Source organism: Mixophyes fleayi, chromosome 1, assembly GCF_038048845.1.
Source record: "Mixophyes fleayi isolate aMixFle1 chromosome 1, aMixFle1.hap1, whole genome shotgun sequence".
Lineage (NCBI taxonomy): Eukaryota > Metazoa > Chordata > Amphibia > Anura > Limnodynastidae > Mixophyes > Mixophyes fleayi.
Window position 1 is genome coordinate 196,051,119 of NC_134402.1, and position 20,332 is coordinate 196,071,450.

The 20,332-nt window shown below is 40.9% G+C and overlaps 1 protein-coding gene across 2 annotated transcripts in view; it reads right to left on the minus strand.

Moving 5' to 3' along the window:
* LOC142147572 (disintegrin and metalloproteinase domain-containing protein 10-like) overlaps nt 1-20,332 on the minus strand; it is a 133,868-nt gene that overhangs the window by 49,790 nt on the left and 63,746 nt on the right. For both annotated transcript variants that reach the window (XM_075204729.1, XM_075204728.1), the window contains 3 exons: nt 12,171-12,263; nt 8,713-8,881; nt 7,327-7,496 (listed from right to left, as the gene is read on the minus strand). In XM_075204729.1, the coding sequence (XP_075060830.1) occupies nt 7,327-7,496; nt 8,713-8,881; nt 12,171-12,263 (432 nt within the window). The remainder of the gene's footprint in view (nt 1-7,326; nt 7,497-8,712; nt 8,882-12,170; nt 12,264-20,332) is intronic.

Sequence of the window (20,332 nt, forward strand, 5' to 3'; positions counted from 1 at the left end):
GAGACTAGGGTCAATTTAATAGAAGATAACTAAACTACTAGTATGTTTTTGGAGTGTGGGAGGAAACCGGAGCACCCGGAGCAAACCCACGCAAACACGGTGAAAACATGCAACTCCACACACATAAGGCCATGGTCAGGAATCGAACTCATGACCCCGGGGGTGTGAGGCAGTAGTGCTAACCACTAAGCCATCGTGCTGCCCATTTTCCTTCCTTTCTCCCTTTTCTTTCTCATTTCTCCTGTTTCCCTCTATATTGCCCTCTCCCTCAACTCGACCCACTCCCCATTTCCTTTTCCTTAACCTTCTTCCTTCCTTTCCTACCACACTACACAGCTTTCTCTATTGCCTCCATAGGCTTACAAATAATTATTCTTGTTACTTTTGGTACTTGTTCTTTCAATTTTGCTCTTAGGTCCCACTGGTCTCTTCTACATGTCTCCGGCCCACCCCCCTATGCACCCTGTACTTTTGGTACATTGTTTCACAAGTTTTGTATATCAAACATCTGAACCACTTACGGGCTCCTATGTCTAAGAGTATTGGCCCAAATATGCTTTCTCTACCCTCTTTTCCCCCTCCCCTTGTGGCTACTTTCTCTCTCCTCCTTTCTTCCTCTTTGTCACAAACACCCCAGCCTGTCCCAGATACAGTAATCTGAACAGCTGCCCGTGACTGGCGTCACCTTAGTTAATTAATAATGAATACACCTTTTCTGCCACCACAAAGGATTTATTATGGTGTAGTTATGTTCACCAGAACCACTTATTAATGTTTTACACTTAAATCACATGTAGCATGAGCCTCCCTGGGTTCGTAAATTCACAAAGAATCACGGAGAAATACGCTAGATTAAATATGTTTAATCTAAAAAATATTTCCAAGGCTTATTTTCGAAAATTAATAACAAGACATACAATATGTTTCACAAATGAGTTTCAGAAAATAAAATAGCAAATAAAATCAGAGTTAATACTTACTAGTTAAAACCTGATGTGTAAGTGAACACAGTTGAGAAGTATGGAACATTTCAGTCTTGATAGACTCCCTCAAAGATATGAATACTGTACTACTGATACATGGGATTTTTTAACCCATTTCTTGTTGGCTTTTCAAGCCCCTCCTTAGGAATTTCACTTTCAATTAAGTCAGATTGATTCCCAAAATTACAGTTTCCCCGAAGTAAATTATCTATCACTAAGATATATGTTTGGGCACCTCAGAGAATCTCTCACCTCTGCTCTTTTTGCCTGGCTAAGGCTAACTCCTCTGCATACACAAACTACTCAGAGAGTTTATCTGTCTTTGGGCCTGGCTACTTTCAAAAGACCATTGACACTTGCCTAGGTCAGACTCAGGTCAGTTAGCCAAATACACTTTGAAAGGTTACATAAAATTTTCACAGTGTGATACATAAATTCAACGGAAAATAACAATCAGTCATTAGAAATACTACATTTTGTCACACTCTTCTCTTGTGTTCTTAGATGTTTCTCTGTGTTTACCGCATGTTCATAGTTCCTCCTTTAGAAAATGTCCTGGCTCTGAAACTCCTGTCTATTAATGTCAACGGTTTAAAATCCCCTCATGAGTGAACTATTATCCTGGAATCCTGCAGGTGGGAAAAAGCAATTTTTCTACAGGAAACTCATCTTACAGGTCACCATACTCGATCACAAGGTAAACAGTTTTCCCAGACCTTCTTTGCCTCAACAGTGTCAGGATTATTTTCAACACAGGTCATACAGGTAAAAAATGCGAACCAGTAAATGATAAGGCCATAGAAACAGTGAAAACAGGATCCCAGGTTACCCAGGTAGCTAAGGGAAAGGGGTACTGGATACCTGGCCCAACAGTTGAACTGAAGGTACAGGTTATACAGAGTAAGCAGGTTAGGCTGGAAAGCTGGAGACTCTGATATTCCAAGTTATACTGTGGACTGAGGAAACTGGATGTCTGGTTTGCCAGATAAAGCAGAGAAACTGGAGACTCTGGTTTTCCAAGTTATACTATAGACTGGAAATACTGGATGTCTCGTTTACCAGGTAAAGAAGAGAAGCTAGAGACCTTGGTTTTCCTGTTTAAACTGTGGATTGCAGATATTGAGTGTTTGGACTGCCAGATAAAGTAGAGAAGCTAGAGTCTCTGGTGTTGCAAGTTATTTAGTCAATTGCAGCTATTATTAAAGGTGAAATGCAGGCACAAAGAGACTGGCTTACCAGGTAGTGGTGACAGTCTGCAGGTAGCAGGTAGCACGGAAGTCCAGGCAAGGAGGGAAGCTTGGAGCTGGATACCAAACAAGTGAGATGAACTGCAGGTACAGAGAGACTGAATGTCCAGGTTAAGCTGGGAAGCTTGATAGATGGATCAGGTGACTAGATCCAAGATGGTTTTGGAAGGAACTACTATCCCCTGACAGACTGGGCAAAATCCTGCAGAGAGATCTGACACCAGCAGAGTCTACAGAGCACAGGAACAGCTTAGAAAGACAGAGAAGGGGAAAGAAACAGGACCTGAGAGCCTGGTGCGTGACACCAAAGGTCAGAAGCCAGAAGGTCCACAATGATACCAGCGTGAAAACAAGAGTGAAGTCAAAATGAAGCCGGATCTGGATCATAAGATGAGGTGCATATCAGAGAGACAAGCAGAAGTCAATACCAGGAAGTTAGTCAAGATCAGAACACAGGAGTTACACTGAGAACCAAACAACAAAGACAATTGATGAACTGGTATAGGTTGAGGGAAAGGCAGTCTTTTAAAGGCAAGCCACAGGAGTTTAGGAGTTTGATATAATGATGGCAGCTTAAGGATCTGCAGAAGACAAAGCCACAACCACAGGGAAGACGCTGCTGGAAACGGAGGCAGATCGTGGCAAGCAGAATTCAAGCGGGGTGTTGCAATACTAATACATAACAGAGTTCCCTTTTTGCATTCTGTAATTTACTCAGACCCAGAAGGTCACTTTATAACAGTGGTCAGCTTTTTCTGATCTGTCTCATTGGTTTCAATCTATGCTCGAAATCAGGGACAGCGATTCTTCTTCTCCAAACATTTTAGGTACATTGAGCAGCTAGCTCAGGAACAAATTATTGTGGGTGGCGATTTTAATACAATTCTCAATGCAGAGCTCGACAAATCTTCCTCCCCATCCCAAAAAATAGATGCCACACCTTCCAACGAATCTTATCCTCCCTACTCAAACAACAGAATCTATATGATTCCTGGCTCCTTAACAATTCAACAGTGAGAGATTATACTAATTTATCGTCTCCACATCAAATATACTCTTGGATAGATGCGATCCATGTTTCCCATTAAATTGACAGCTTTGACCATAAGAGTTGGTATTACTCATTTTTCCTGGAAGGATCAGGCGGGAGTCTATATTCTTCTTGAGCTAATGTGACTATTCCCTCGTCAATGCAAATGGCGATTGGATAACTCACTTTTGTTGAATCCGATAGCCTCCTCTAGAACCAAAATAGTGATCTCTGATTTTAAAGAGAACTCATTGCCAGATGTAGCACCAGGAATCGTATGGGAAACCCATAAAGCCACCATTTGTGGTCAATTCATTAGCTTCATTAGTGTAGTCCCAATAATAACCTGCTCTCTCAGATTGAGTCTATCAAGGGCCAGTTAAATACTCTAATTTGTCATAGAGCAGCCTCTATCATGCAGAAGCTTCAGTAGCGCTTCTATGATAAGACTAACAAAGCAGACTCTATGTTAGCTTGAAAACTACAGCAAAAACAAACTCTTTGCTTGACAGCATCCAGAAAAAACACTCAAAATCCATTACATACGACCCTGTTGAAATTGTAAATAGATTTTGGGAATTCTATGCCTCCATATATTACCTGCTATCTATTTTGGGAGGACTTCATCTCATATGATTTATAGGTATATTTAGCTGGTACTACCCTTCCCAAACTTACCCTGCTCCAACTCTACTCCTTAAATTCCGACATCCCGCAAGACGAAACCCTGGCAGCTATAACATCTAACAAGGGCTCCTCCATCCCTGGTCCTGATGGTTTCATATCCCTATATTATAAGAAATTTGCATAGATACTAGTTCCCTACTTGACAGCTTCTTTTAAAAAAGTATTGGAGGGGGTTTCCTTTGATTCTGCTACCACCCTAGCAAATACAAAATTGAAACCTGGGGAAACCATATGCACTGTTCTAGTTATAGACCGATTTCTGTCCTCAATGTAGATTAAAACTCTGTGCTAAGTTATTGGTCAACAGATTGAAGCTCCTTCTACCGTCTCTACTCTATCCCCACAAGGTGGAATTTATCCCAGGGAGACATGCCCATGATAGCAACAGGAGGACTATCAATGTGATTCACTCGATTAATGATGGTAAAATTCCCTTCTTTATGAAGTCATTAGATGCCGAAAAAGAGTTTGACTATATATCCTGGCCATTCATGTATAGGATGTTCGGGTCAATTGGTTTTGTGGCAAATTCCTACATGGGATTTTGGTTTTATATCACTCCCCCTCTGGCACTATCTTTGCTAATGATCTGATCTCTGCACCATTCGGGATCTCCAATGTTACACGGCAAGGATGCCCCCTCTCTATGCTTATTTTCGCTCTTATCATAGAACCAATGGCTGGCAGGTTATGAGCTAACAGAGAGATATCTGTTGTTTGTGTGGACACCATGGAGCATAAATTTGCTCTATATGCAGATGATCTGTTTTTATCAATAGCAAATCCACATCATTCTCCCCCTTCTTTCTGGCCGAAATTGATTTGTACGATCATTTCTCAGGATATAAAATGAACCTCAGCAAAACAGAAATCTTAGACTTTTACATCCCTCAAGCAGACAAGACTTCATTAGCACAGCTATATATAACTTTCCCTGCTTACTATCCCAAATCAAGTTAGAACCAGGGCCGGATTAACCCGAGGTCTAACTGGGCTATAGCCCAGGGGCCTTGGGCATCCAGGGGGCCATTGAAAGTGCCCAGCAGCATTTTTGATCGGGCGGGTTCCTATAGAGTATGGATCCTCCTTGAGGCCGAAAGTCTGGGATTATTCCCTTCTGCTTCCTTCCTCAGGCTCGGTACCCCAAGAAAGCTCAATCTCACCGTATTGTTTCCCACACCCTGACGGTGTGGGATTATGCTTCCCAGACATATGACTTGTCCCCTCATCCCTCCCCAATTATTCCAATTCCGCCTTGGCCTTGTTCCTATAATTAAAGAGTGGTATCAGATACCTAAATGATCTGACCCGCGATAACACCTTTACCTTATTCTCCGACATTCAATCTAAATTTCATATTCGCACTAAAAACTTTTATCAATCGTTACAATTCCAAAATTTTCATTGCAAAGTTAGAGGCGGTCTTACTCTTCATCCTCTGATTACTATTGAGACTCTGTGTCTGTGTCAGACTTCCACAGCTGGTCTGATTTCTACTTGAAAATTCAGAGTTCACTCCCTCTAATACCACTACACGTAGACCTCATGAATTGGCCTTGGAATGAAATTTGGGACAGGCCCTGGATAATGATGACTGGGCTAGGAGCCGAAAGAATGCCACATCCAGTTTAATTTGCTTGAGGATAAAAGAGAATGTATACATTTTGCTGGTATTACTTCCCTATAAGGCTTAAAACAGATGCTCCCTGACTCCTCTGATAGATGTTGGCGAGGCTGTTCTTTAGAAGGATCATTTCTCCATATATGGTGGGGATGTCCAAAACTCACTTGTTTCTGGTTAGGCATCCAGATTTTAATGTTTGCATTCCTCCAACTTACTATTCCCCTAGAACCTAAATGTTTCCTCCTTTTGCTATACTCTCCACCACACATCACCAATATAAACGTATCTGGCACATTGTTTCAGTGACCACTTGTCAACTTGCTGCTAACTGGAAAAAGTCTACCCCTCCTACCCTCCAATCCATCATTAGCAGAGTCTGGCATACCCAACGTCTGGAATTCATGACTAGTATTTTTAAGAACACCTCCAAGTCCTTCAACAAGGTTTAGGGTCTTCATTTCTTCTTTATTGGCTCCAACCACACCGTTTCTCATCCCGTCTCACTCTCGTCTTCTCGTCCACCCTCTTTCTTATACCCAAAAATTGCAGTACAATACATGATTACTATTTTTTGTTTTCTATGTTTAAAAGTCGTACTCCAATTGACTGTGTCTGTAAAGTCGCTTTATTGATGTGGTACTTCTGACTTGTATTGTTTTGAGCTTCAATAAACATTTCAAATAAATATTAAAAAATAAAATAGAAATCACTAATTGCCGACCAGTCTCTTCTGGACCAGTAATTGAAAGAAATTAAACAATTAAAACAAAACCAATAATCATAATAATTAGATGTGCAACCGTACGGTTTGGCCTAAACTGCGTGTGGCTTGCAAACTAAAACAACTCGTATGTGGTTTGAGATTTCAGCCTCCAAGCTGAAGGTTGATAAAAAACTGCAAATTGGATCTGAAAACCACATCTGGGGGTAAATGTATTAAGCTCCGGGTTCTTCAACACCCGCGAGTTCGGTGTCTTCAGCGCTTGTAAAGGGAAACTTCCCTTTACAAGGCAGCGCCGCTTTAAATTTAAGCGCTAAAGACGCCGAACTCGCGGGTGTTGAAGAACCCGGAGCTTAATACATTTACCCCCTAATGTGTAGAATACAAAACCAGCTTAGTAAATTATGTTTTATTTTTATTAATCATTTGCATTATTGGTCAAAATTAGCTGGTAAACTGTGCTATGCTATACCTTCACTTCTCCTACTGCTTTGATTGTATTACATTCACTTACATCATTCATATCGGCACTTCTAAATTTCTACTTCAAGCACTGATTTGCATAATATAATAGTTAATACAAACAATTATTTTATCAGTAATGATGTATTAAAAAAACTAGTGCAAAACAAATGTCTGTCTAATTAAATATTTTTAATTTAACAAAAATGTAATTGTTGAAAAATATGGTTGAACGAATTGAGCGTAGGTAAATGAGTGCGGGGAAATTAGAATGGGTAAGGTAAGGAGAAATTTGGTGTTTACTTACTTGCAGAGGTTGTGAAGTTTATTCTGTATGGTAAATTTAGTGATAATGCCTGGGGACGCAAAAGTTTATATTTGAATATTATGAGGAGGAGTTTCCTATATATGATATATATTTCTCTCTCTTACTTAGTAACTAGAATTGTTTGAGAAATACTGTTGAATTGCCTTGGTCATTACTCTAAAATACCTCTGCTGGTAAACTTCCAAAGTTTGTTTCAGGTGGCCTGTTACCTCAAAGCTGTGCTTACTTCTCAGAGCTTACTTACAGGAGATCCCAAGCTGTGGCCCAATTCATGTGCCAGTATAATATGAATAAGTCTTGGAGGTAAATAAGATCCATATGATTGTATTGTAATTATTCCAGTATTTCGTGATTCCTGTATATCAAGACTTTTGTTTAATTTGGAAAACTTAGAACATATGCCTCCAACATTCCCTGGGGAAAAAATGGAATAACAATGTAGTAATACACATCTTTTCAGGGTTACTTCTAAATATTTAAAGCAGCAATCTTACATAACATTTTTTTCTTTAAATAGCAAGTTAAGTATATTTTATGCATGCATAATTTTTCATAGCTATTCTCTTACAAATCATTATCTCAGACACTGGCACAGTAAGCCTGCAACACATACAAATGCTCACAGCAGCCAGCATGTAATGTGATGGCAGAGGGCTGAAAAGGAGAATGTCACACTGCAGACAGAGCTCAGATGGGCATTCCATCTCATTACACCATGTGTCATGTGAATGTGGTTGTCATGGTAGTCCAAAACCATAAATCATTAATAGCAGCCTGAATGAAAAAAATAAGGGACAATGGTAAATACCAACATTTCCCTTTAATATTTTAATGGGATTTCTGCTTTAAATCGCTGCACTGCCTCTTTGTCACTATAATAATTCAAGTTATTTCGCTCCTAATTTCATTATTATTTTGTTTAATTAAATTACTGAAGTCTAGTGCAATATACGTGTCTTTATACCGCCAGATTAAAACACAGGATAAATATGTTGTTCTTTTGAGTATTGTGTTATAAAGAGGGAAGGATATAATGGAGTTTATACAATTTCATGCAGGCCTAGTTGAAAACCAGGCTGTGTAATGTTTTGGAGTGGGATGACATTTGGAGGCCCATTGAGAAGCCGCTATCACGAACATTGTGATTTACACGTTTACATCCCTATTCTGCAGCCATTTTAATTTTAATGGTTAGTGATCATTTTAAGTAAGTATCCTTTCTGCTCATGAGAGCTTACTCATCATAACTCCAATGAACCCAATGAAGGACTACTTGCAACCATGCAAAATGCAGTTTTGTTTTTAAATTTCAAATTTTCAGATAGTTCATTTAAGAGGGACCATTAGCTATGTACATATTACATTTAAACGACTATATTCACTGATTGCTGCTTAGGTATGATATGAAATGAGGCATTTATGTGATTAATAAAGATTTATTACAACACCACAAGACTCTAAAAGGTAAGCCCTCTCTACCCTTTTATATCGGTATCTTCCTCATCAAAATTTTATATACGTTTTTTATCTTTTTGTGTGTTTTGTATTTTGAATGATTTTTTATACCAATTGTACAGCGCTATGGGTGTTTTGTGATGATGAGGAATACACTAACACTATTTGACTTTACCTTCAGCTCCAATCCAAGCAAGCCCATAGATCCCATTATAATCTCTATTTGTAAATAAGTAAGACAAGCAGACGCTGTTCCAGTTGGATGTTGAGTGTAACATTAGAAGCTTTTCCAGGCCGATAAAATCAGAATGCATAATGCTATTGGGTTGTTCTTCCTGAAAAACCTGAAGAGCATATATTTACATTATTTGCTGTACAATTCAGACACCTTAGATTAGTAGGACTTTGTTATAAAAAAAAGTATGCTGATGTCTAGCAATGGCAGTGCATTATTTAAAGAGAAAAAAAGTTCTGTACATGCAAATGCCTTATGTCTGGCGCTCTGGATTGACAAGTACAAAAGTCACTGGTGTCCAACTCTGCACTCAAAGTGAACTGATGTTTAATTAGTCCCCTCTAAACAAAATGTCAATGTGCCACCCTGCTGCGATTTCCATATATGGAGTTCTGGGGGAGAAAGGTAGATAAAAGGGGGAATAGAATGATGAAAGAGAGGCAACAATAATGAAAGGGGACTATAATGACCTTCACCTAAACAGACTTTGCTCATACATCTCTCCCTTTCCCCTGCCACATTAAAGTAGTTAGGCCAGTGGTATATCCCTTGTTCAGACAGTGTGTGGGTGTGTGGGACTCAAATAACATATCAATGGATCAATGACTAATTCCTGCACAAATGCCCAAACACACACCTGAACTAAACCAGTAACACATTGTTATTTTCTCTATTTGGCTCTATCACACCTGGGCATGCAAGTATCTCCCTCTTCCCTAGAACCCCTTTTGTCTTTCCCTCCTTCCCCTATATAGGAATACTCAGAGTGGCTATGAGGAGATTAAACTGAGATTGATATATGGATATATGGGAAATGGGAGAGGTAATAGAGACATGGAACATACACATGAAAATGGAAGACATATGGAGAACATAGTAAAAAAAGGAGTAATTTAAGTTATTGTACCTGCACACGGATATAGTATATTCTATGTTGAACGTATTTTAATATGTACTGTGTGTAATTGAAGACATAAGTTGTAACATCGTTGTGTAAGTAAAATATATTATTTTATACTGTGGTCAAAGTTGAAATTTAGATGAAGCAGCATGGAAATTTAGAAAGGGTCGGTATGGAAAATGTAAGTGAATGGAATTTGATAGCTTTACAATCAGAGCAGTTCAAAGCAGTAGGGGAACTGGCGGTATGTCATACCTCTGTATTCCAGCCCACTCCGAGCACTGATCTTATGCATATATATTGGCACTAATTTTGAGTTTCTTATAGCATGTATGTACTGTATATATTATATATTATATATTACCTACTTATATCTATATATTTCTGCAAAAATGAGTATGTATGAACAGTACAATATGTACAGTATGTATGAATATCTATAATATAATATAAATGTCTAGTGGCGTGTGTTAGTCTGTCTGTGTGTGGAAAAAATAAAACCAAGCTGCAGCGCCACCTGCTGGGCGGAGTTATACACTGACCTACTAAATTCTTAGTGTGTGTGGGAAAAAAAATTCAGAAAGGGCTGAGATGTTTTTAATTTGTTAATTTAATTTGTTAATTGCTAAAAGTGTTTACAAAGATTTTAAAAAAATATATATATATTTCTTAAAGGAGAAGTGACAGTTGGGAGTGGTTGGTGGTTGCCGGGGGTGATGTGAGAACCTTTTTAACACCTTAAGTAGCTTGATTTGACTAGAATGCATGAGTATCATGCACGGGTTAACTGACCTACTAAATTATTAGTGTGTGTGGGAAAACAACCCTCAAAAAGGGCTGAAATTTAGTATACTGACATTATTGACGAGTTGAGGGGTCCACCCCCCCCCCCCCCCGCTTGGCAGTGACAGTGTGCTGCCCGGCTGCTCTGATTGTGTTTTAAACACAATCAGAGCGGCCGAGCAGCACACTGTTCCTGCCTGTCACTGCCGAGCAGACCTGCACATACTGTGCAGCCCCCGGCAGCCTCAGAAGTCGGAAAGGGGCGGGGCCTTAATCCCCCGCCCTAACATCCCCCCCGGGGAACAAACATTTTCTAGAATGCATGAGTATCATGCACGGGTTAACTTGTATACATATATGCTGTCAAAATGCATGATTATGTATATATACATGCAAACCATAGTTATTCTCTCACTCTTAAGGTTTAATATATATATATATATATATATATATATATATATATATATATATTGATATATTCCTCTGATGAAACCGTGCCATTTACGGTGAAACGCGTCAGGATTGGTCATTCTTTACATCAGCTGACTAGTTGACTCCGCCCTCTCTATCCTGGGGTAATGCTTTAGAGACTGTTTGGATTATCTCCCTGGATATCAGCGCATAACCGACTGTTGCGGTGCATGAACAATCAACAAAGCTAAGTCTTATGCACTATAATAGTGTCACGCTCTTCAGTCACTTATGTGACAGGTTTGGTTTACGCTCAGCCTGATATTTATAAGCCAAATACGAACGGCTTTATCCTGAAGTGGAAGATCATTGGCATTTGAGCATTGCTGAATCAGGACTCATTTATACAAGGCTCATTATCACTAACATACCAAATTAATTGGGTTAACCTCTATATAGACATCTACACACTGAGGTGTCTCAACTGGTCTGTCCTATCGCACTCATAGCCAGGGATTACATTATATACCTGGGTGTGTTTACTGATTCGGGACTCTAGCTAGCTAAGCTAGCGTAATTGTTAGTGTTCCAATTAAGAGCCAATTAAGAGCCGGCTGATACACTTATATGAGCGAGGAGCTCTCACAATCTTAAGGAGGTGATTTGGTACAATCCGGGATTATGTATACATGACTTTGACTTTGCTAAGAAGTTCTGTGACATACAATACTACAATTTAAACTATTTAGCCTTACCAATGTGGTCCGGACCACAGTGCATATGTTCAATATAACTTTTGTTGTCACCCAATATCTGAGGCTATTGTGAATTTCATATTGTTTAGGATTGTATTGTCATCGATCACAGATTTCTTCATATCTGGATGGGTGTCTAGCCAGTAGTAAGCATCTAATGTAGTTTTATATGAGTGATCCATTGTTATTATTAAATTTATTTATGTGATTTTTGTTACCTAGTATCCATCTTTGTTGGACAGTGCGCCCCTTTCTTTGTATATTCTATGTTTTGTATATTGGTAGATACAGATATCTACCATAGGGAGCTGCGGTCCAATATCACATATTATTGATTGATGATCTCTAGCACCTAAATAAATATTGTATCTTAAGGTTTAAGTAGCGCCAATGTGCTGCCTAAACAGGAGTCAGAGGGACCCTACTTATCCACAAGATAACAGCACTATAACATTATTATACCATGGATAATAAAAAAAATGCGGTGTTTGTACTTCTTAAAATCACAGATTAATTAAATTATCATTTGCTTATCAAGTCATACTTACATTTAACACTTTGACTTTAAAGTTAATATGTCTGATGCCATTAAAGTTTATTTGATCATATATTGAATTTACTGCTATCATGTATCCAGCAATCTGCCAAGAGTAAAAGAAATTAAGTCAATATAAAATATTTTTGATTTTTAAGCTAAATACTTGTACAGAAACATGAAACAATTTTGCACAATTAAATATTCCTTAATGAGTGATTTTTCCAATAAAACTCATAAGGTTAGAAAGATGCAAATTCATAAGATAATTCTGTACTGGGAGGAGAGAGGGGTGTCACCTTAATTATGTATTACATCTTTATATATTGTTTCAAATTGTAGCAAATGATATTTCAAAGGATGAAACAATAACCTAAACTCAATATAATGATAGCTTAAGCTAGGTACACACTATAGAAATTTCCACCAACTTTTTATGCCGAGCGATTTTTCATGCGATCGATGGTCCAATCGCTCGGCCCATAGACTGCATACACACTAGCCTTGTTTAGGACGATAAAGAGAAGAGCGGACGTCCCTTTAGCGACTTTTTACAGCCATGTTGTCGTGAGCAATGACTCTAATTTCGTACTCGCTGTTGTGGATCGGCGGAAACGTATACACAATACACAATGGAAACGAGATTGGAACGAAAATATTAAACGGTACGACCAACCAAATGAGGCAACAATCGTCCATTTGGGCAGACTTTCGACCATCGTGTCACTACACACACTGACCCGACTTTTGAATGAGCGGTCGTATGTCGGCTGATTGAGCCGACTATTGGACGAAAACCGTGTAGTGTGTACTATATGAATGCTACGACAGAACAGAAAGTGAGGATGCCTAACATTGGTGCACTGATAACAGTCAGTCTTAACAGAAAGTTTCAATTACTATCAGTCCGAAAGTAAGCAAAAACAAACAGAAAAACCTACCAGAACCAGAGAATAAAACTATAATAACCTAATGTTTTAGTGAGTACCAAATAAAAGATAAAAAGTACACATATACCACCCTCTAAGCTTTTTAGGCTATTTCAGCATAAAAATAGGAGCTATTTCAGCTTTCATACTATTGAGCTATGTCATATTACTTACTATAGCATTTACGTAGTGTGGTGTGCCAAAAGCTTAAACAATATACCCAGGTAAGTATGATATCGCAAAAGAAGAGCGGTAAGAGAACAGTAAGATAAGAGTGAGATGTCCTCTTACCTCTCTCCTTTTCAGTAGAGCCTTAATTTATGACAACAGTGATTTAGTTTAAGATTACATTTAGCTTCCTCCTACAGAAGATTGGCTCTCTTTTGTGGGCCCAATTATAATTTTTTATCTGAGACATGTCTGGAAAGGGATGTATCTACATGGGTAGGACAAGATATAATATGTTGCATCACTTTTCTAAGCAGTCTGATCATCTTGCCTACATAGAAATAGGGATGTATATTAACATAACATACACAACACCCATTTTTTTACAATTAATATAAGAATAGAGGACATTATTTTGTAATCAACAGGATTGATAAATTATTTTATAGTTGGCATGGCATTGTTTGCATGGTATGCAGGTACCACTCATGTATAATGCATGTAACCCTAAAAATCATTTATAAATACCTATTGTGCGGTATTACTTGCATTGCATTAGTGTTTTTCAGAATGAAACTATATGTTTGCTACATTGCCTTAATTAGAACTATACAAAATGCTATCCAAGTAAAAATGCATATCAAGCACAACTCAAAAGTGTTAATATAATATGCAATTTTACTCAACTCAAACACCAGTGAGTATGTAGCCTTAGGAATCAGTGCTGCTGAAACATATGGGCTGCACCTGTGGGCTGCTTGATTATGCAATTTGGAAAAAGACCAGCCCTGGCTTTGTGCTCACTTAGGTCTATTTCACACATGCAAAGCATTACTATTTCTTATATGTCCTGGGCCCTGATGAATCTGAATTCTATGGTGAAATATGGTTGATGGGTGGACAATAGCCATGTTATTTTAATGAAATGTATTTTATACACAGCTATACCACTTGAAAGCAGAGATAGAAATACTCAAATCACTTAGTTTGATAAGAGACCCTTCGAAAATGTTGGAATCTGTCTGAAATAGTAACATCTCTAGTAAGTTAGGTATTTTAAAAATAAAGGTTAGGGAGCTTGGTCGCCATCCTGTCTGGCTGTGTTTGGAAGGAGCTCCGCTGTAATCGCTCTGTTAAACAGCGGAAAACGAGGTGTTAAAACAGTTTTATCTACCCACGTACGTGGAGGAATCTTCCGGGAGGCTGGAGAAAACAGTGTGACCCCCTAGAGAAGCGGACCTGGAGCCGCTGTCGAGTTGCTGGGCGACAGGCTTAGCTGGGCAGTGAGGCTGCAGGCAACATAATATCCAGGAGTGGCCCCTGAAGTGTCTGTACAGCGTCCTACCTGCTCCTGAGAGGCTCCGGTGTCCAGCAGCGGCAGCGGGGGTGCGAGGCCGACACGGTTGCGCAGGGTCCCCCAGTCGCATCACTTCTGGTTTGCGGGTCCGGATTTCCGGTTGCGGGCTGCGGCGATGGTCAGCGATAAAACGGCTTGTTCAGAGTGCGACTGCAGCCCAAGAGCCAGATTCATCTCCTATAATTGGCCCATAGCAGTGGTATTTGGGCTGGCAACTGGAGCTGGAGGCTGGAGAAGCCTGGAAGTGGCTGAGCCGGGGGCTGACCTGGAGGCTATTGTACAGCTGCTGCAGTTAAAGATACCTGTGAGCCCTTATCCTTATGTGCATGTGAAGATATTTATGATATAAAGAGCCACTACCTGCCTGGCACTCACCCCAAATTATACCACTGGGGTAGAGATATGTGCTTTCTCATATGATGCTGGACTGAGCTTTTTTGGGTCCCCTACCATGTTGCAGCACACCCCTCGCATGTGGTGCTGGTTCGCCTAGTCTTCTCAACTGTACCCGGATCCTGCACTCAATTAATATTACAAGCCCTTTACCTGGCATTTATCTTTTCTCAGTCTATAATTGGATCTATGCAAGGCGCCATGGCACCTAAAAGAGTGAAACCTATCCAATCACCGGCGCCAGGCCAATTCTTTAAACCGCGGGCCTCCTCTTCCTCTAATGTGGGGAAAAATAAACATCCTGCAAATGTTACGGTGCTACTCACCGTCCTCGTTAGAGGGCTCCAACAGTGCTTCTCCGTCCTCTCGCCCCATGTTGATGCAGATGGACCTATCACAATTAAAGCCATGCAATCTATGCTTGCCACACTCAAATCAGAATTACTATCAGAAATTAGGTCTTCAATTACAGATATTCAACGTAAAGTTACCGAACTGGGAGGAAGGACAGGTCATCTGGAAGATAAATTTGAGGAAGTGGCGGCCTCCCACAATGAGCTAATCTCAGAACACGAAAAACTGAGAGCGGAGTTCAATGCCTCTCAAGAAAAAGCGGCGGATATGGAAGACCGGTTGAGACGTAACAATATTAAAATAAGAGGGATTCCGGAGACAAGTCTCCTCAGCTGAGCTTCTGCCTTTTGTTACCAATCTATTCCACCAACTTTTACCCACAGCATCTGATCTCGATTTAACCATCGACCGTATTCATCGCCTCCCAAGGCCGAGGTTTGGTCCTGAGTCCCTCCCCCGTGATACCCTCCTCAGGGTCCATTTCGTTCCGATCAAAGATCGCTTACTACAGGCGGCCAGGCTGGATGAAAGTTCGTAGATTCTTAAAGAACTTCAATTATTTCCTGACTTCTCGGCTGCCACTATAACCAAACGCAGATCCTTTCAAGCAGTAACCAGCGCTTTAAGGGAACAAGAGATCCAGTACCGATGGGGTTTCCCAGTAAAGCTGCTAGTTCATCGCCAAAATGTCTCTCATGTGATCACATTGGTAGAAGATGGCATTGACCTTTTGAAATCCTGGGACATCCCAGTGCGCGAGACGGCACCGGGCCCGAAATCGAGAGTGAGAGGTGACTGGTCGAGAAGTGCTTCATTAGAGGCTTATTTCCTATTTCCGTCAGCAGAACTATCCCTGACTATTTGGTTTCTCGCCCAGCTCCTAATGTTTGAAGCTGAAGAAAACAGACTACCTCTTAAGGACTACCTTGTATAGGGTGTTCTATTGGAAGCCACGGTTGGGGTAATGTGTGTCTGGTTTGTAATTGTTACTTTGCCACTTAAATGTTTTTTCTTCCAGATACTCCTATTGCTGTGTTGCAACAGTTCGTATGTTATTAGACAATACCTTTATGTAGTGGCAGTCCACGTTACGCCTCTTTGAAAGTTAAGGTTTTGTTTATTATTCTTGTTATGATGCTAGATGTTACCCGGGTTTGCAATTTTTATTGGGTTTGAGTGGGTGATTTGTACGTGGGTGGGGCCCCCGTTAGTCCATACTTATTTTGCTGGTTTGCTCCTTTTTCCCCTCCAGCAAATACACTAACCCAATGGTTTGGGTTATTTCGGTTAGTTTGCCCTGTTTTCTCTCTTTTGCTTTTTTCCCCCTTCTCTCCTCTTTTACCCGTCATGCCTTTGATACTACTCAAGATCACACCCCTGTTCAGGCTGCTATTGTGGTTCGCTCCCTTCTCTGGATTTTGGAGGGGATTTACTTTGGTTTCATGTTATACAGACAATGCCATACCCCCCTCAAGCTAGATGGTTAAACTACTTTCTCTTAATGTCTGGGGCTTAAACTCACCAAACGCCGTATGGCGCTGTCCTCCTTTTTTAAGCAACCGGCAGATATTGTTGCATTACAGGAGACTCACTTTTTAGCCTCTGCCCCCCCCCCCCCACTTTCAGAGACAATCACTATCCCACAATTTATAGTTGCCATTCTGTTCAGCTCTAATATCTCCTTCACCCTTAAAAAGCGGGTAGCAGACAAAGCGGGTAGATTCCTGATTTTAGTTGGCCTATTGGAAGACACCTTAGTCACCCTCACCTCCCTCTACGCTCCAAATTCTCACCAGGTACCTTTCTTAAGAGAGGTTTTCCAGGAAGTGGATAAACATAAGGAGGGGTGTCTAATAACGATGGGTGATTTTAACATAGTGGCAGACCCCAGGATGGACAGATCTCCATCTTCCCCTCCCTCTGCGGCCTCCTCTCAGCTAGGCCAGGCAGGTGCGTTCTCGAAGCTGATGGCGGAGAATGGTCTGTATGACGTGTGGAGGGTCTCGGAGCCAGAGGGGAGAGATTATACATATTTCTCCCATGTCCATAATTCGTACTCGCTTATAGATCTTATATTAACGGATAAGTGGACGTTACAAAGGTCTATCCGCTTGGAGATTTTGCCTTTGACGTGGTCGGACCATGCTCCGCTACTCTGGTCCTGGCGTCTGTCACGCCCTCATATACCTCCCAGACCATGGCGCTTCCCAGCTTATTTGCTTTCCCTGCTAGAGGCAAAACTGGCTTTAAAGGACTCTATTTCCTTATTCTGCCTAACCAATAATCCAGAAGAGACTAATATTTTTAACTTTAGGTGTTCTCTAAAGGCGGTAGTGCGGGGGGGTCGCCATCCAGACCGGGCTAGATTAAAGAGAGCAAACTCACACTGTCAGAAGGTGTTAGAAGCTAAACTTCAAGTGTTTGAGACTCAAAATAAGGCCCGCCCATCTAGAGAGACTAAAAAAGAACTCACTCAGGTAAGAGCCCAACTACAGAAACTACTTATGGCTAGGACCCAAGCAGCCTTAAATAGATTGCAGCAAAAATTCTACATGGCCGGGAATAGAGCAGGGAGGATGTTAGCGCGTAAATTAAGAGGCCGTCAAGCTGGAAACAGAATAAAATATCTGCTGGAAGAAGGTAATCGAAAAGTCTCTAATCCCAAGGACATAGCTAATACATTCGCTAAATTCTATGCTACCCTATACAATCTTAAGGAAGATCCCACCACGATCCAGCAAATAGCAAAGCCATAGACTCCTTCCTAGAGGGCCTCAATCTTCCCAGTCTTGATCCTGAAACAGCCATGGTCTTAGATACCCCGTGGACGCAGTCTGAAATTGAAGAGGTTATTAAAAAATTACCGAAAGATAAAGCCCCAGGCCCAGACGGCTATACTAATAATTTCTATAGTGCTTTCAAGTCTGACTTATCCCCTATTCTTGTGCAAGTGTATAATACTGGTACTGAACAGAGGCACTTCCCCAAAGAAATGCTCGAGTCTCAGCTGATAACAATCCCGAAGCCGGGGATGGACCCCGCATGTTGCTCTAATTACAGGCACATTGCCCTGTTGAATACTGATATTAAAATTTACGCCAAGCTCATAGCTAATAGATTACAAAACCTTATCCCACAGCTCATACACCCTGATCAGGTGGGGTTTGTCAGTGGACGTCAGGCCTCTGACAATACAAGACGAGACCTTAACATCATTGAAAGTATGGATGGGAACCATCTTGAGCTAGTAATTCTCTCCCTCGACGCAGAAAAGGCCTTCGATAGGTTGCACTGGGGGTTTATGCAGCAGGTCCTTCTTCGCTTTGGGCTTAAAGATAGATTTTTGAACGGGATCATGGCCCTTTATAGTGACCCCACAGCTAGAGTACTCAGTAATGGTTTTATCTCTGATCATTTTAAGATTTCGAATGGCACCAGACAAGGGTGCCCCCTTTCGCCCCTAATTTTCATTTTAGCAATAGAGCCTCTAGCCCAAGCTATTAGACAGGCCAAGTCCTTTCCTGGGGTTACAGTCAACCAGACGGTCCACAAGCTGTGTCTTTTTGCAGATGACATCTTACTATTTGTAACTGACCCGGAGACCTCACTGCCGCCCCTCCATGTTATACTTGATAAATTTTACTATAAATTGAATACCACTAAATCCGATGCGTTACCTATTAATCTTTCGCCATCTAAAGTGTTGAGTCTTAGGGCTCTCTTCCCTTACTCTTGGAAGTCTGAGGCGCTCCATTATTTGGGTATTCAGATTACTCCCTCGATAAACAACATTGTAGACCTTAACTTTGTGGCTCTGATTCCCCTTGCCTTGACTAAGTCATGGATGTGCAGCGAGGTCTCCTGGCTTGGTAGGCTGGCGGCCTTTAAGATGATGATTTTGCTGAAGCTAATGTATCTGTTCCGTACGTTACCATTGCACTTACCAAAACCTATACTGGACAAGTTACACTCTATCATGTGCTCATACATTTGGAAGAAGAAACCTCCACGAATAGCTAATGTTCGTATGTCTTTAACTAGACAAAGAGGTGGTCTAGCTCTCCCAGACCTGGCTAGATATCATATGGCTTGCCTTCTGGCCCAACTTAGAGACTGGTCTCTCCCCCCAATACAAAGCCATGGGTAGATTTAGAAAGGGCTCTCAATCCCCATTTCCCCTTGCAGGATCTACTCTGGCTGCCTAGACGGTGGCGCCCTTCTTGTGGGTCCTTGTCCCGGCTAGCCAGTGACTCATTGAGGGCCTGGGATAAGTTGATTGAGAACTCACCTAACATATCTCTTCCCATTAAGAACCTGTCATTGAGAGCTTTGGCTAAATTGATCCCGGATGTAAATCTGTCCCTGTGGATAGCGAATGGCATGGTAGTCCTAGGATCACTATTTGATGACCATGGGTTGATGTCTTTCACGCAAATTCAACACCAATTCCATATACCTGCGAGAGATTTTTACAAATATCTACAAATCAGGCATTGGATATCCTCCCTCTCGAGATATAATCTGACCCTACAGGCCCTCCCAGCCCCACTCCTCTCGAAACCTACGAAAGGAAACAATAGAGCTGGGATCACCTTTTGGTACGGATTCACCTCCCTGGAGCCAATAGCTAAGAGTTCTAGTCAACTCCAGTGGGAATCAGATCTCCAGATAACGCTCACAGAGGACCAGTGGCAGGCAGTCTATGTAAATGCTTTTTCGCATGTCCAAATGTTTAAACCACAGTGAAATGTTCATCAAGCTAGTTAATAGACTTTACCTGACCCCCTCTAGAATTCATAAAATGTGGCCCTCCCAGTCTAAGCTGTGCTGGAGACAATGCTTGTTGGTTGGGGATTTGCTCCATATTTTTTGGACATGCCCGGTTTTGCGCTCTTTCTGGGCTCAGGTGTTTGACTTAGCTAAGAGAGTGACCAGATTAGATCTTCCTCAGACCCCCGAAATTGCCCTTCTCCA